Source organism: Scomber japonicus, chromosome 5 (genome assembly GCF_027409825.1).
Source record: "Scomber japonicus isolate fScoJap1 chromosome 5, fScoJap1.pri, whole genome shotgun sequence".
NCBI classification, from domain to species: Eukaryota; Metazoa; Chordata; class Actinopteri; order Scombriformes; family Scombridae; genus Scomber; species Scomber japonicus.
This window is the reverse complement of record NC_070582.1, coordinates 877317-891901: the sequence shown is the minus strand read 5'-3', so window position 1 is coordinate 891901 and position 14585 is coordinate 877317. Positions and strand designations below refer to the sequence as shown.

General features: G+C 45.0%; 1 protein-coding gene across 1 annotated transcript; it reads right to left on the bottom strand.

The window, feature by feature from the left end:
- Nucleotides 1–2016: 2016 nt before the first annotated feature.
- On the bottom strand, nt 2017–14064 carry ftsj1 (FtsJ RNA 2'-O-methyltransferase 1). The gene is made up of 11 exons (XM_053319340.1): nt 14034–14064; nt 12690–12825; nt 11594–11663; nt 10477–10597; nt 9890–9968; nt 9269–9321; nt 9141–9194; nt 8192–8294; nt 4105–4188; nt 3741–3844; nt 2017–2259 (listed from the first exon to the last, which is right to left on the bottom strand). Exons 2-11 carry the CDS (start codon nt 12808–12810, stop codon nt 2017–2019), a joined length of 1032 nt encoding a protein of 343 aa, XP_053175315.1. The 5' UTR covers nt 12811–12825; nt 14034–14064.
- Between the last annotated feature and the right edge of the window lie 521 nt (nt 14065–14585).

Below are 14585 nucleotides of genomic sequence, written 5' to 3'. Positions count from 1 at the left end.
CCCTAGAAAATAAAAAAAATGGAGATGCACAAAAAGGTGTCTTGTACCCATACGCTAACGCTAACAGGAAGTTGGCTATTTTGATTTGAATTTTCAATTTTGCCGCCATTTTTTGTGATTTCCACACATCGTACTTTCACGAACTCCTCCGAGAGATTTTATGCGACTGACTCCAAATTTACTCAGAATCATCTTAAGCCATTGGAGATGACAAGTCATAAAAATATTTTTCCTTCCATTATTCCCGGTTGCCGTGGTGATGCAGGATTTTTCGATGTTTCGCCATAAAACAGGAAGTGCTGGCCAAATGGCGCCACTGCATCGCTTTGAATGTTAAAAAAATTGAGCCCCTCCCTCGTGATTGATGTAGATGAATGAAATTTGGTAGACATATGTATCGTGTAAAGACGCACAAAAAAGTCTCTTGGACCCATACTCCAACTCCAACAGGAAGTTTTCATTCAAATGTTTGATTTTGGCGCCTTTTGTTGCCATTTCATCGTCACACTTTAATAAAATCCAACAGATTTAATCCGACCGACTTCATATTCACTCTGTGTCATTTTATGACCTAGAAGATGTGTTGCAGCAAATGTCAATGTTTGGGGGGGCGTGTGTGTGTGTGTGTGTGTGTGTGTGTGTGTTTGTGTGGAAGGGGGGTGGGGGGGTTGATGTCCCGTATCTTTGTTCCAGACAGATACACAGATGCAATGTGTCAGACGGAGAGGACTGGTTCCTGTGTTGCTGGTTCTTTGAGTCGTTCTTCGTCTGGATCCTCAGCTGGGACCAGCAGCCGTTGCCCCCGACAACACCGCTCCCCTAACCCGAACCCAGTCACAAACAGTACAATTAAAACCACTAATGAAGACACACAAGAGGTTTGCTTTAGGTTTTATGCAGATAAAAAGTTGAAATGTTATAATTTTGGTAAATGTTTTATTTCAGATTGTTGAATATGAGAAATAAATGATCTTTGAGAGAGAAGTGCTTCTTGTTTTAAGATCCACTGAAAGTCTTCAAATCATAAAATCAAAAAAAAAACATTTATTTAATAAAAATAGACATATTTAATTAATTTTGGATCCACACATTTAAATTTCATTAATAGCTCAGTAATAATAAATGTTGGTAAGATGATGAATTCATAAATCAGTTAAACTAGATTTAAAAGCAGCATCAGGTTTGTTAAAATGTACATTTAGTATTTTTGTTGGTTTTATAGATAAATTCAGACTGAACTCCGCAGCAAGACATCATGGAGGTTACGACCAGTTCAATATAATCAATATATTAAAAAAAGATCAATAAGAGAGATTTGAAATGACATTTGACCCATTTTATACCAAAAGACTGAATGCTCCTGAAAATGTCAAATGGTGTAACCACAAAATGTCAAATGGTGTAACCACTAAAGAATGATAGATATTAAATATGTGATCAGCTACAGTGTGTTTAAGTGGACTTATACTAATAATGACTTCATTTAAAACATGTAAATGTTTCCTGGTCTCCATGGTAACCAGATGAAATGTAATATTTAGAACAATAGTATTCCATTAGCTTTATTTAATATAAAAGTTATAATGTAAGATCATGCCTAACTAGTTGATATGGTGTTAGGTAGGAAGGTAGGAAGGAAGGAAGGAAGGAAGGAAGGAAGGAAGGTGTTTTATTGACTATTTACTGTTTTTAAGCAAGTTGAATTATTTGGTACAAAGTTTTTATGGTTACACCACTTAGACATTTTTACCATAATCCTCTAATATATTCTCTCTAAATGGATTAAAAGCAGAAATTTGATGCTGGGTCCACAAAAAAAGAATGTGTGAAGTTATTCATACGTTTATTTTCACATTTTAACCCTTTAAATTTAAACTAAACCACATGGAGACAATAAAAACATCACGATGAGGGTTTTTATTTTTATTTGCTTACAATGTGATACTGATTACAGACAGAAAATAATAAAATAAAAACATTACAACCCCCCCCCCCCCCCTCCACCCCCCCATGAACTCAGACCGAGCTGGCGGACTGTCCCTTTAATTCTCCCTGTGTGGAGCAGCTGGACTCCGGCTCCTCTCCGCTGTGGGAGGGGCGGGAGGGCGCGGCGTCATCTCCGCTGTGGGAGGGGCGGGAGGGCGCGGCGTCCTCTCTGGACAGCAGGTTGTTCCTGCGGAGGTGGCAGGCCTCCTGGTAGGGGGGGCGGATGGGAGGCTGGGTGGGGGGGGTGTACTGGTACTGCTGACCGCCATCCAGCTGCAGGAACAAACCCAAAACATCTGGACTGTTTTATTCTGTTTTTATTGGATTTGTTTCATTGTTTTAAATCATTTTTTTATCATCAGTTTTATCTTGTTATTCATTTTATTTCTCTGTTTTTTGGTCTTTTAATCTCTTTTTTAACCCAGTTTATTTTTTTTACTCTAACTTTGAATAAACGTTTTCTCTGCTTTAACATGTTCCCATCCTAGAAAAAAAACTCTGCTTTAACATGTTCCCATCCTAGAAAAAAACCTCTGCTTTAACATGTTCCCATCCTAGAAAAAAACCTCTGCTTTAACATGTTCCCATCCTAGAAAAAAAACTCTGCTTTAACATGTTCCCATCCTAGAAAAAAACCTCTGCTTTAACATGTTCCCATCCTAGAAAAAAACCTCTGCTTTAACATGTTCCCATCCTAGAAAAAAAACTCTGCTTTAACATGTTCCCATCCTAGAAAAAAAACTCTGCTTTAACATGTTCCCATCCTAGAAACAGAACTCTGCTTTAACATGTTCCCATCCTAGAAAAAAAACTCTGCTTTAACATGTTCCCATCCTAGAAAAAAAACTCTGCTTGAAGGGGGCGAGTCTCACCTGTAGGGTACTAGTCTCACCTGTAGCGGGCTAGTCTCACCTGTAGGGGGCTAGTCTCACCTGTAGGGGGCTAGTCTCACCTGTAGGGGGCGAGTCTCACCTGTAGGGGGCTAGTCTCACCTGTAGCGGGCTAGTCTCACCTGTAGGTGGCTAGTCTCACCTGTAGGGGGCTAGTCTCACCTGTAGGGGGCTAGTCTCACCTGTAGGTGGCTAGTCTCACCTGTCGCGGGCTAGTCTCACCTGTAGCGGGCTAGTCTCACCTGTAGGGGGCTAGTCTCACATGTAGCGGGCTAGTCTCACCTGTAGCGGGCTAGTCTCACCTGTAGGGGGCTAGTCTCACCTGTAGCGGGCTAGTCTCACCTGTAGGGGGCCTAGTCTCACCTGTAGCGGGCTAGTCTCACCTGTAGGTGGCTAGTCTCACCTGTCGCGGGCTAGTCTCACCTGTAGCGGGCTAGTCTCACCTGTAGGGGGCTAGTCTCACCTGTAGGTGGCTAGTCTCACCTGTCGCGGGCTAGTCTCACCTGTAGGGGGCTAGTCTCACCTGTTGCGGGCTAGTCTCACATGTAGCGGGCTAGTCTCACCTGTAGCGGGCTAGTCTCACCTGTTGCGGGCTAGTCTCACCTGTCGCGGGCTAGTCTCACCTGTAGCGGGCTAGTCTCACCTGTAGCGGGCTAGTCTCACCTGTAGGTGGCTAGTCTCACCTGTAGGGTACTAGTCTCACCTGTTGCGGGCTAGTCTCACCTGTAGCGGGCTAGTCTCACCTGTAGCGGGCTAGTCTCACATGTCGCGGGCTAGTCTCACCTTTAGCGGGCTAGTCTCACCTGTAGCGGGCTAGTCTCACCTGTAGCGGGCTAGTCTCACCTGTAGGGGGCCTAGTCTCACCTGTAGCGGGTAGGTCCGGTCTGAGTCGAAGGCGCTGAGGTCGCCACACGCCAGGAAAGGAACGATGACGCGGTTCAGACCCTCTAACTGGTTAAAGTCCACATCTGAGGATCAGAGAACACATCTGGATCATCTGTAGTACAGTTTGAGGTACTAGTACTTTACTGTAGTACAGTTAGAGGTACTAGTACTTTACTGTAGTACAGTTAGAGGTACTAGTACATATGAACATGATGTCATATATAATAATATATCAGTATTGGTACTTTCACTCCACCCTGTAATGACCACGTGTGGCCACTGGGTGTCAGTGTTGAGGTCGACCTGCAGGAACAGGATGGTGTCAGGAAGAGAGGAGCGTTACCGTAGCAATGGTCCAGCAGCGGGTTGGACATGTTGGGGACGTAACCTTCAGGAGGACGGTAGTTCTGACACACCACGAACGCCTCTGCACACAAACACAGCAGCTTTACTTCCTGTCATCAACGCTTTACTTCCTGTCATCGCAGCTTTACTTCCTGTCATCACCGCTTTACTTCCTGTCATCACAGCTTTACTTCCTGTCATCACCGCTTTACTTCCTGTCATCATCGCTTTACTTCCTGTCATCACAGCTTAACTTCCTGTCATCACCGCTTTACTTCCTGTCATCATCGCTTTACTTCCTGTCATCACAGCTTTACTTCCTGTCATCACAGCTTTACTTCCTGTCATCACCGCTTTACTTCCTGTCATCGCAGCTTTACTTCCTGTCATCATCGCTTTACTTCCTGTCATCGCAGCTTTACTTCCTGTCATCATCGCTTTACTTCCTGTCATCACAGCTTTACTTCCTGTCATCATCGCTTTACTTCCTGTCATCATCGCTTTACTTCCTGTCATCACAGCTTTACTTCCTGTCATCGCAGCTTTACTTCCTGTCATCACAGCTTTACTTCCTGTCATCATCGCTTTACTTCCTGTCATCACCGCTTTACTTCCTGTCATCATCGCTTTACTTCCTGTCATCGCAGCTTTACTTCCTGTCATCGCAGCTTTACTTCCTGTCACAGCTTTACTTCCTGTCATCATCGCTTTACTTCCTGTCATCACAGCTTTACTTCCTGTCATCATCGCTTTACTTCCTGTCATCGCAGCTTTACTTCCTGTCATCATCGCTTTACTTCCTGTCATCGCAGCTTTACTTCCTGTCATCGCAGCTTTACTTCCTGTCATCACCGCTTTACTTCCTGTCATCATCGCTTTACTTCCTGTCATCGCAGCTTTACTTCCTGTCATCACCGCTTTACTTCCTGTCATCATCGCTTTACTTCCTGTCATCGCAGCTTTACTTCCTGTCACAGCTTCACTTCCTGTCATCATCGCTTTACTTCCTGTCATCACCGCTTTACTTCCTGTCATCACAGCTTTACTTCCTGTCATCATCGCTTTACTTCCTGTCATCACCGCTTTACTTCCTGTCATCGCAGCTTTACTTCCTGTCATCGCTTTACTTCCTGTCATCATCGCTTTACTTCCTGTCATCACCGCTTTACTTCCTGTCATCGCAGCTTTACTTCCTGTCACAGCTTTACTTCCTGTCATCATCGCTTTACTTCCTGTCACAGCTTTACTTCCTGTCATCATCGCTTTACTTCCTGTCATCATCGCTTTACTTCCTGTCACAGCTTTACTTCCTGTCACAGCTTTACTTCCTGTCATCATCGCTTTACTTCCTGTCATCGCAGCTTTACTTCCTGTCATCATCGCAGCTTTACTTCCTGTCATCATCGCTTTACTTCCTGTCACAGCTTTACTTCCTGTCATCATCGCTTTACTTCCTGTCATCATCGCTTTACTTCCTGTCATCGCAGCTTTACTTCCTGTCATCATCGCTTTACTTCCTGTCATCGCAGCTTTACTTCCTGTCATCATCGCTTTACTTCCTGTCATCACCGCTTTACTTCCTGTCATCACATCGCAGCTTTACTTCCTGTCATCATCGCTTTACTTCCTGTCATCACAGCTTTACTTCCTGTCATCATCGCTTTACTTCCTGTCATCATCGCTTTACTTCCTGTCATCACAGCTTTACTTCCTGTCATCATCGCTTTACTTCCTGTCATCATCGCTTTACTTCCTGTCATCACAGCTTTACTTCCTGTCATCATCGCTTTACTTCCTGTCATCACCGCTTTACTTCCTGTCATCACAGCTTTACTTCCTGTCATCACCGCTTTACTTCCTGTCATCACCGCTTTACTTCCTGTCATCACAGCTTTACTTCCTGTCATCATCGCTTTACTTCCTGTCATCGCAGCTTTACTTCCTGTCATCACCGCTTTACTTCCTGTCATCACCGCTTTACTTCCTGTCATCATCGCTTTACTTCCTGTCATCACAGCTTAACTTCCTGTCATCACCGCTTTACTTCCTGTCATCATCGCTTTACTTCCTGTCATCACAGCTTTACTTCCTGTCATCACAGCTTTACTTCCTGTCATCACCGCTTTACTTCCTGTCATCGCAGCTTTACTTCCTGTCATCATCGCTTTACTTCCTGTCATCGCAGCTTTACTTCCTGTCATCATCGCTTTACTTCCTGTCATCACAGCTTTACTTCCTGTCATCATCGCTTTACTTCCTGTCATCATCGCTTTACTTCCTGTCATCACAGCTTTACTTCCTGTCATCGCAGCTTTACTTCCTGTCATCACAGCTTTACTTCCTGTCATCATCGCTTTACTTCCTGTCATCACCGCTTTACTTCCTGTCATCATCGCTTTACTTCCTGTCATCGCAGCTTTACTTCCTGTCATCGCAGCTTTACTTCCTGTCACAGCTTTACTTCCTGTCATCATCGCTTTACTTCCTGTCATCACAGCTTTACTTCCTGTCATCATCGCTTTACTTCCTGTCATCGCAGCTTTACTTCCTGTCATCATCGCTTTACTTCCTGTCATCGCAGCTTTACTTCCTGTCATCGCAGCTTTACTTCCTGTCATCACCGCTTTACTTCCTGTCATCATCGCTTTACTTCCTGTCATCGCAGCTTTACTTCCTGTCATCACCGCTTTACTTCCTGTCATCATCGCTTTACTTCCTGTCATCGCAGCTTTACTTCCTGTCACAGCTTCACTTCCTGTCATCATCGCTTTACTTCCTGTCATCACCGCTTTACTTCCTGTCATCACAGCTTTACTTCCTGTCATCATCGCTTTACTTCCTGTCATCACCGCTTTACTTCCTGTCATCGCAGCTTTACTTCCTGTCATCGCTTTACTTCCTGTCATCATCGCTTTACTTCCTGTCATCACCGCTTTACTTCCTGTCATCGCAGCTTTACTTCCTGTCACAGCTTTACTTCCTGTCATCATCGCTTTACTTCCTGTCACAGCTTTACTTCCTGTCATCATCGCTTTACTTCCTGTCATCATCGCTTTACTTCCTGTCACAGCTTTACTTCCTGTCACAGCTTTACTTCCTGTCATCATCGCTTTACTTCCTGTCATCGCAGCTTTACTTCCTGTCATCATCGCAGCTTTACTTCCTGTCATCATCGCTTTACTTCCTGTCACAGCTTTACTTCCTGTCATCATCGCTTTACTTCCTGTCATCATCGCTTTACTTCCTGTCATCGCAGCTTTACTTCCTGTCATCATCGCTTTACTTCCTGTCATCGCAGCTTTACTTCCTGTCATCATCGCTTTACTTCCTGTCATCACCGCTTTACTTCCTGTCATCACATCGCAGCTTTACTTCCTGTCATCATCGCTTTACTTCCTGTCATCACAGCTTTACTTCCTGTCATCATCGCTTTACTTCCTGTCATCATCGCTTTACTTCCTGTCATCACAGCTTTACTTCCTGTCATCATCGCTTTACTTCCTGTCATCATCGCTTTACTTCCTGTCATCACAGCTTTACTTCCTGTCATCATCGCTTTACTTCCTGTCATCACCGCTTTACTTCCTGTCATCACAGCTTTACTTCCTGTCATCACCGCTTTACTTCCTGTCATCACCGCTTTACTTCCTGTCATCACAGCTTTACTTCCTGTCATCATCGCTTTACTTCCTGTCATCGCAGCTTTACTTCCTGTCATCACAGCTTTACTTCCTGTCATCACCGCTTTACTTCCTGTCATCACCGCTTTACTTCCTGTCATCATCGCTTTACTTCCTGTCATCACAGCTTTACTTCCTGTCATCATCGCTTTACTTCCTGTCATCATCGCTTTACTTCCTGTCATCACAGCTTTACTTCCTGTCATCATCGCTTTACTTCCTGTCATCGCAGCTTTACTTCCTGTCATCATCGCTTTACTTCCTGTCATCGCAGCTTTACTTCCTGTCATCGCAGCTTTACTTCCTGTCATCACAGCTTTACTTCCTGTCATCACAGCTTTACTTCCTGTCATCAACGCTTTACCGCCCAGAGCTGAAACGTGACGACGACGGGAGCCGACTCACCGATGCTGGAGTTCCTGCTGCTGCGAGGCTTGGCGCAGGTCACACCACCGAAGAAGATCTTGAGCTGAGAGTAGAGCAGCGTGACGTCTTTCCCTCTGAAGATCTGCGGGACAACGAGGGGTTAACGCTGTGATGTCACTCAGCCACAGGATGTGACCTCAGCATTTATTCACTTAAGTCACATTTTATAGCATATTATCTCAGCTCACTTCCTGTTCCTTCTTTCCTTCCTCCTTCACCTCCACCCTTCTTTCTTTGCTCCCTCCTTCCATCCTTCCTTTCTTCCTTCCTCTTTTCATCATTACTCCTTTCCTCCCTCCTTTCCTCCCTCCCTCCTTTCATTCCTTCCTCCTTTCCTCCCTCCTTACTCCTTTCTTTCCTTCCTTCCTTCCTCTTTTCGTCCTTACTCCTTTCTTTCCTTCCTTCCTTCCTTCCTTCCTCTTTTCGTCCTTACTCCTTTCCTTCCTTCCTTCCATCCTTCCTTCCTTCCTTCCTTCCTTCCTTCTTTCCGTCCTTACTCCTTTCCTTCCTTCTGTCCTAAATTTCTTCCTCTTTTCATCCTTACTCCTTTCCTTCCTCCGTCCCTCCTTCCCTCCTTACTCCTTTCCTTCCTTCTTCCCCTCCACCCTTCTTTCTTTGCTCCCTCCTCCTTCCATCCTTCCTTCCTCCTTTCCTTCCTCCCTCTCTCCTTACTCCTTTCTTTCCTTCCTTCCTTCCTTCCTTCCTTCCTTACTTCTCTCCTAAATTCCTTCCTCTTTTCATCCTTACTCCTTTCCTCCCTCCCTCCCTCCCTCCTTATTCCTTTCTTTCCTTCCTTCCTTCCTCTTTTCGTCCTTACTCCTTTCCTTCTTTCCTCCTTTCCTTCCTTGACCTGAGGACACAGGAGGGTTGAAACTAGCTGGTAACTATGGCAACAGACCAGAATCAGATGAATTAAAGCTGGACTCACTTTGGCCACAAACGTCCCTCCAGGTTTCAGCAGGTGCGTCGTGATGTTCAGCGCCTGAGACACAAAACAGCCGTCAGAGTGACATCACACACCGCCGTGATGTCACACACACACACCTGAGTACTCACAGCCAATAGGAGCTGAGCCTGGATGTACTCGTCCACGTCATGGAGCCCGGTTACTATGGAGACAGAACAGGAAGCAGAGGATAAACATCAGCAGGATGACACGGGAGGGGCGGAGGTTGTTTTTGGTGAAGCCTGACCAACGAAGGGTGTCTGCACAGTTTTAGGTGGGATCCACCTCCCAATGCAGGTAGACTGGGATCCACCTCCCAATGCAGGTAGACTGGGTCCACCTCCTAATGGAGGTAGACTGGGATCCACCTCCTAATGCGGGTAGACTGGGATCCACCTCCTAATGCAGGTAGACTGGGATCCACCTCCCAATGCAGGTAGACTGGGATCCACCTCCCAATGCGGGTAGACTGGGATCCACCTCCTAATGCAGGTAGAGTGGGATCCACCTCCCAATGCAGATAGACTGGGATCCACCTGCATTGGGACTGGGAGCAGCGGATGTGAGCGTCTATCACACTGTTTTTTCACATCCTATAAAAGAAAACTGTCTATTTCTACTTTCATTAATAGTAGTAGTGCAGCTTATGACTTCGCCATCCTAGGAGAAAAGAATCTGGGCTAAAACAAAAGAGAGATCGGGTGAGGACAGACAGGAAGTGGCCGTCTCACCGTCTGGAGCGCCGTCACACACCACCAGGTCGGCCGGCTGACCCTCAAAGTGTCGGATGATCTCCTGAGCCGTCGACACCTGAGAGGAGGAAGAGCACGCAGGTCATGTGACACGCCGCTACACACACACACACACACACACACACACACACAGACACACACACAGACACAGACACAGACACACACACACACACACACACACACACACACACACACACACACACACACACACACACACAGGATGGATGGCTGGAAGGAAGGGAGGAAAGAGGAAGGAAAGGAGGGAGGAAGGAAGGACAGAAGGAAGGATGGATGGGAGGACAGACGAAAGGAAAGAAGGAAGGAAGGAAGGAAGGAAGGAAGGAAAGAAGGAAGGAAGGAAGGAAGGAAGGAAAGAAGGAAGGACAGAAGGAAGGAAGGGAGGGAGGGGGGAAGGAAGAAATGAAGGAAGGAAGGAAGGAAGGAAGGAAGGAAGGAAGGAAGGAAGGAACAGTCAAAACAGACGGGAGGACGACAGGAAGCTTTAATCACATTTATTGATCAGTCAGATTATTGATGCTTTAAACACGTCTGAGAGGAGAGCTCACCTTGGTGATGTCTCCCTGGATCTGAGTGACTCCCGGCAGAGGAGCCATGGCCTGCAGGTCCACCGCCACGATCTTCACCTCCTCGCCTCCCTCGCCTCCCTCGCTCCTCTCCTCCGCACCTCTGAGACGAGACCCGGACATACGCTCATTTAAATTTGCGACTTTATAATCTCAGAGATTATCCTAAATGTTTTCTCGTAAATTTGAAACTTTATGTCAGACTAGCTAACATTTTCCATCATAAATTTGCCACTTTATAATCTCAGAGAATATCGGATTTTTTTTTCTCGTAAATTTGCGACTCTATGATGTCACAGAATGTCCGATTTTTTTCCCTCGTAAATTTGCGACTTAATGTCAGAGAATATCCGAGTTTATTTTCTCGTAAATTTGTGACTTACCGATGTCAGAGACCTCTGAGACGAGACCCGAACATACGCTCATTTAAAGGAGCAGCATGTGTGATTTAGTGACATCTAGTGGCGAAGCTGCAGACTGCGACAAACTGAAAACCTAACCCTCTACGACAGCGCTAGCGTTAGGGCCGTGGGTGTAAAAGGTAAATAAATACTGACCTTGGTATGGTGGGGGGGGGGGCTTAGATATCCTCTGACATCATAAAGTCGTATATCTGCAAGAAAAAACGTCTCTCCAGTGTTGCAAAGTGCGGCAATGTGACTACTCGTTACAATAAACAACTTTTTTCAAGTTTATTTTCTCGTAAATTTGCGACTTCATGATGTCAGAGAATATCCGAGTTTATTTTCTCGTAAATTTGCAATTTTATGATGTCAGAGAATATCCAATTTTATTTTCTCGTAAATTTGCAACTTTATGATGTCAGAGAATATCCAATTTTATTTTCTCGTAAATTTGCGACTTTATGATCATGATTAAATTCAAGTTTACAGTTTCAGTGTTTAGAGTTAAACTGTATCACAGCCTCCATCACATATCTTGTATTTGACTAATAATATAAATATTCTCTATATGTGAGATTCTCGGCCGATATATCGACATCAGCGTTTTTTGCTCCCAGCTATCGGTATCGGCCCGGTAACGGGGTCTGGGTGGGGCTCTGGTTCATGTGACTGAATGAAAGGATGATGAGGAGAACCTGAGTTTCCTGCTGAGGACTTGACTCCAGCTGCCAGGCGCTGCACACAGATCCACCGCTCTGTTCACACCTGAGACACACAGAGGAGACGTTTATCAAGAGCAGCCTCAGGAAGCTTTTCCACTGTCCAGATCGAGCACTACTCTGCTCCAATCGATCAGGGATAGTACCTGCCAGGGCGGGGCAATCAATAGAAAAATAGTTGAAGCCGACACTTAGAAACTCTAATGGACTTAATCTTGCTCATGTCAGTTAATGGAGGTGGAGTTGGTTAGAAACTTTAAACATACCGTTTTAGTCTTTTATGCAAGAGGAACATTATCAATATCTCCTCCACAGTCACCATGTTTGTTTTTGGCTCTGCGCTGCCCCCTGGTGGATGTATTGACTCTGCGCTGCCCCCTGGTGGATGTATTGACTCTGTGCTGCCCCCTGGTGGATGTATTGTGTGACTCTGTGCTGCCCCCTGGTGGATGTATTGACTCTGCGCTGCCCCCTGGTGGATGTATTGACTCTGTGCTGCCCCCTGGTGGATGTATTGACTCTGTGCTGCCCCCTGGTGGATGTATTGACTCTGTGCTGCCCCCTGGTGGATGTATTAACTCTGTGCTGCCCCCTGGTGGATGTATTGACTCTGTGCTGCCCCCTGGTGGATGTATTGACTCTGTGCTGCCCCCTGGTGGATGTATTGACTCTGTGCTGCCCCCTGGTGGATGTATTAACTCTGTGCTGCCCCCTGGTGGATGTATTGACTCTGTGCTGCCCCCTGGTGGATGTATTAACTCTGTGCTGCCCCCTGGTGGATGTATTGAGTCTGTGCTGCCCCCTGGTGGATGTATTAACTCTGTGCTGCCCCCTGGTGGATGTATTGTGTGACTCTGTGCTGCCCCCTGGTGGATGTATTGTGTGACTCAGTGCTGCCCCCTGGTGGATGTATTGACTCTGTGCTGCCCCCTGGTGGATGTAGTGACTCGGTGCTGCCCCCTGGTGGATGTATTGACTCTATGCTGCCCCCTGGTGGGTGTATTGACTCTGTGCTGCCCCCTGGTGGATGTATTGACTCTGTGCTGCCCCCTGGTGGATGTATGAGACTCACCTGCCAACAGGTTGAACTCGTGGTCGAGCTGCAGCAGCTTGAAGGCGCTCCTCGCTCTCCAGCCTTCCTCTTTAGCCAGACGGTAATAAATGTCCCGCTTGTCTTTGGAGGAGCGACCCATCCTGACCTCTGACCTCTGTGTGAGGGAACACACACACACACACACAGACACACACACACACACACACACACAGACACACACACACACACACACACACACACACACACACACACACACACATTTGAATGACGTCTGGTTTATTTTAAGACTGATCATTGATGGAAGAAGTACTTCCTTTAGTTCCTTTACTGCAGTAAAAGTAGAAATACTCCGTCACAAGTAAAAGTACACAAGTAATATGAGTACAGTAAAGTACTAGTACCTCTAACTATACTACAGTAAAGTACTAGTACCTCTAACAGTACTACAGTAAAGTACTAGTACCTCAAACTGTACTACAGTAAAGTACCAGTACCTCTAACTGTACTGCAGTAAAGTACTAGTACCTCTAACTGTACTGCAGTAAAGTACCAGTACCTCTAACAGTACTACAGTAAAGTACCAGTACCTCTAACTGTACTACAGTAAAGTACAAGTACCTCAAACTATACTACAGTAAAGTACTAGTACCTCTAACAGTACTACAGTAAAGTACAAGTACCTCTAAGTGCACTGCAGTAAAGTACTAGTACCTCTAACGGTACTACGGTAAAGTAGTAGTACCTCTAACTGTACTACAGTAAAGTACTAGTACCTCAAACTGTACTACAGTAAAGTACTAGTACCTCTAACTGTACTACAGTAAAGTACTAGTACCTCTAATTGTACTACAGTAAAGTACTAGTACCTCTAACAGTACTACAGTAAAGTACTAGTACCTCAAACTGTACTACAGTAAAGTACTAGTACCTCAAACTGTACTACAGTAAAGTACTAGTACCTCTAGCTGTACTACAGTAAAGTACTAGTACCTCTAACTGTACTGCAGTAAAGTACTAGTACCTCTAACTGTACTACAGTAAAGTACTAGTACTTTACTGTAGTACAGTAAAGTACTAGTACCTCTAACTGTACTACAGTAAAGTACTTCTCTTCCATCACAGTATTAAATATGAAAGTATCTGTTAGTCTGAATGGAAGAGCAGCTCTGATCAACCTAACAACATGTATTTATAATTTAATGAAGATGATAAATCACATCATGTCCTTAATAACCGGAGTCTGGCTGCCTGTTTCTGTCTCTGCGTTAAACACACCGTCATTATAAACCATGATAAACCATTATATACCACTATAAACCACTATAAACCATTATAAATAATAACATCCCGTCTCCTACTCACAGCTGTCACGTGTTCAGTGTACGGAAGGATCTCTTCTTCTTCGTCTCGTGTATTTCCGGTCGTGTAAACTCTACTAGGAGCATTTCTGCCCTCTGCAGGTCAAACGTTCAGTTGACTTGTTTTCTCCTGTGATTCAACGCTGCTTTTATCAGCTGGTGTTTCTTATTATGGGGAGAAAAGCTTGATCACATCTGACAGGTAACACAAACCTTCACTATTAAACATCCCAGTCTCTCAACACACCGGAAATAAACAGCCGTGTTCTCCTCCCTGAATATCAGCTGCTCCTCACACAGTACAGACAGGCTCTGTGGTATTTATTCATACCAATGTATGTACCATTAACTACTTACATCAGTACAATACTTCACTTATAGTACTAACTGTTATATAGACTATGCAACAAATCAAAATAAATCAAAAGTCGTGTATAAAACTATTTATTTCCTTATATTTATTTTCCTTTGAAAGATAATAAAGTCCCAACGTCCTCAAACGAGTACTTCATGATTAACAGTGTTGTAGTTTGTTGCTGTTGTTAAAATTACTCAC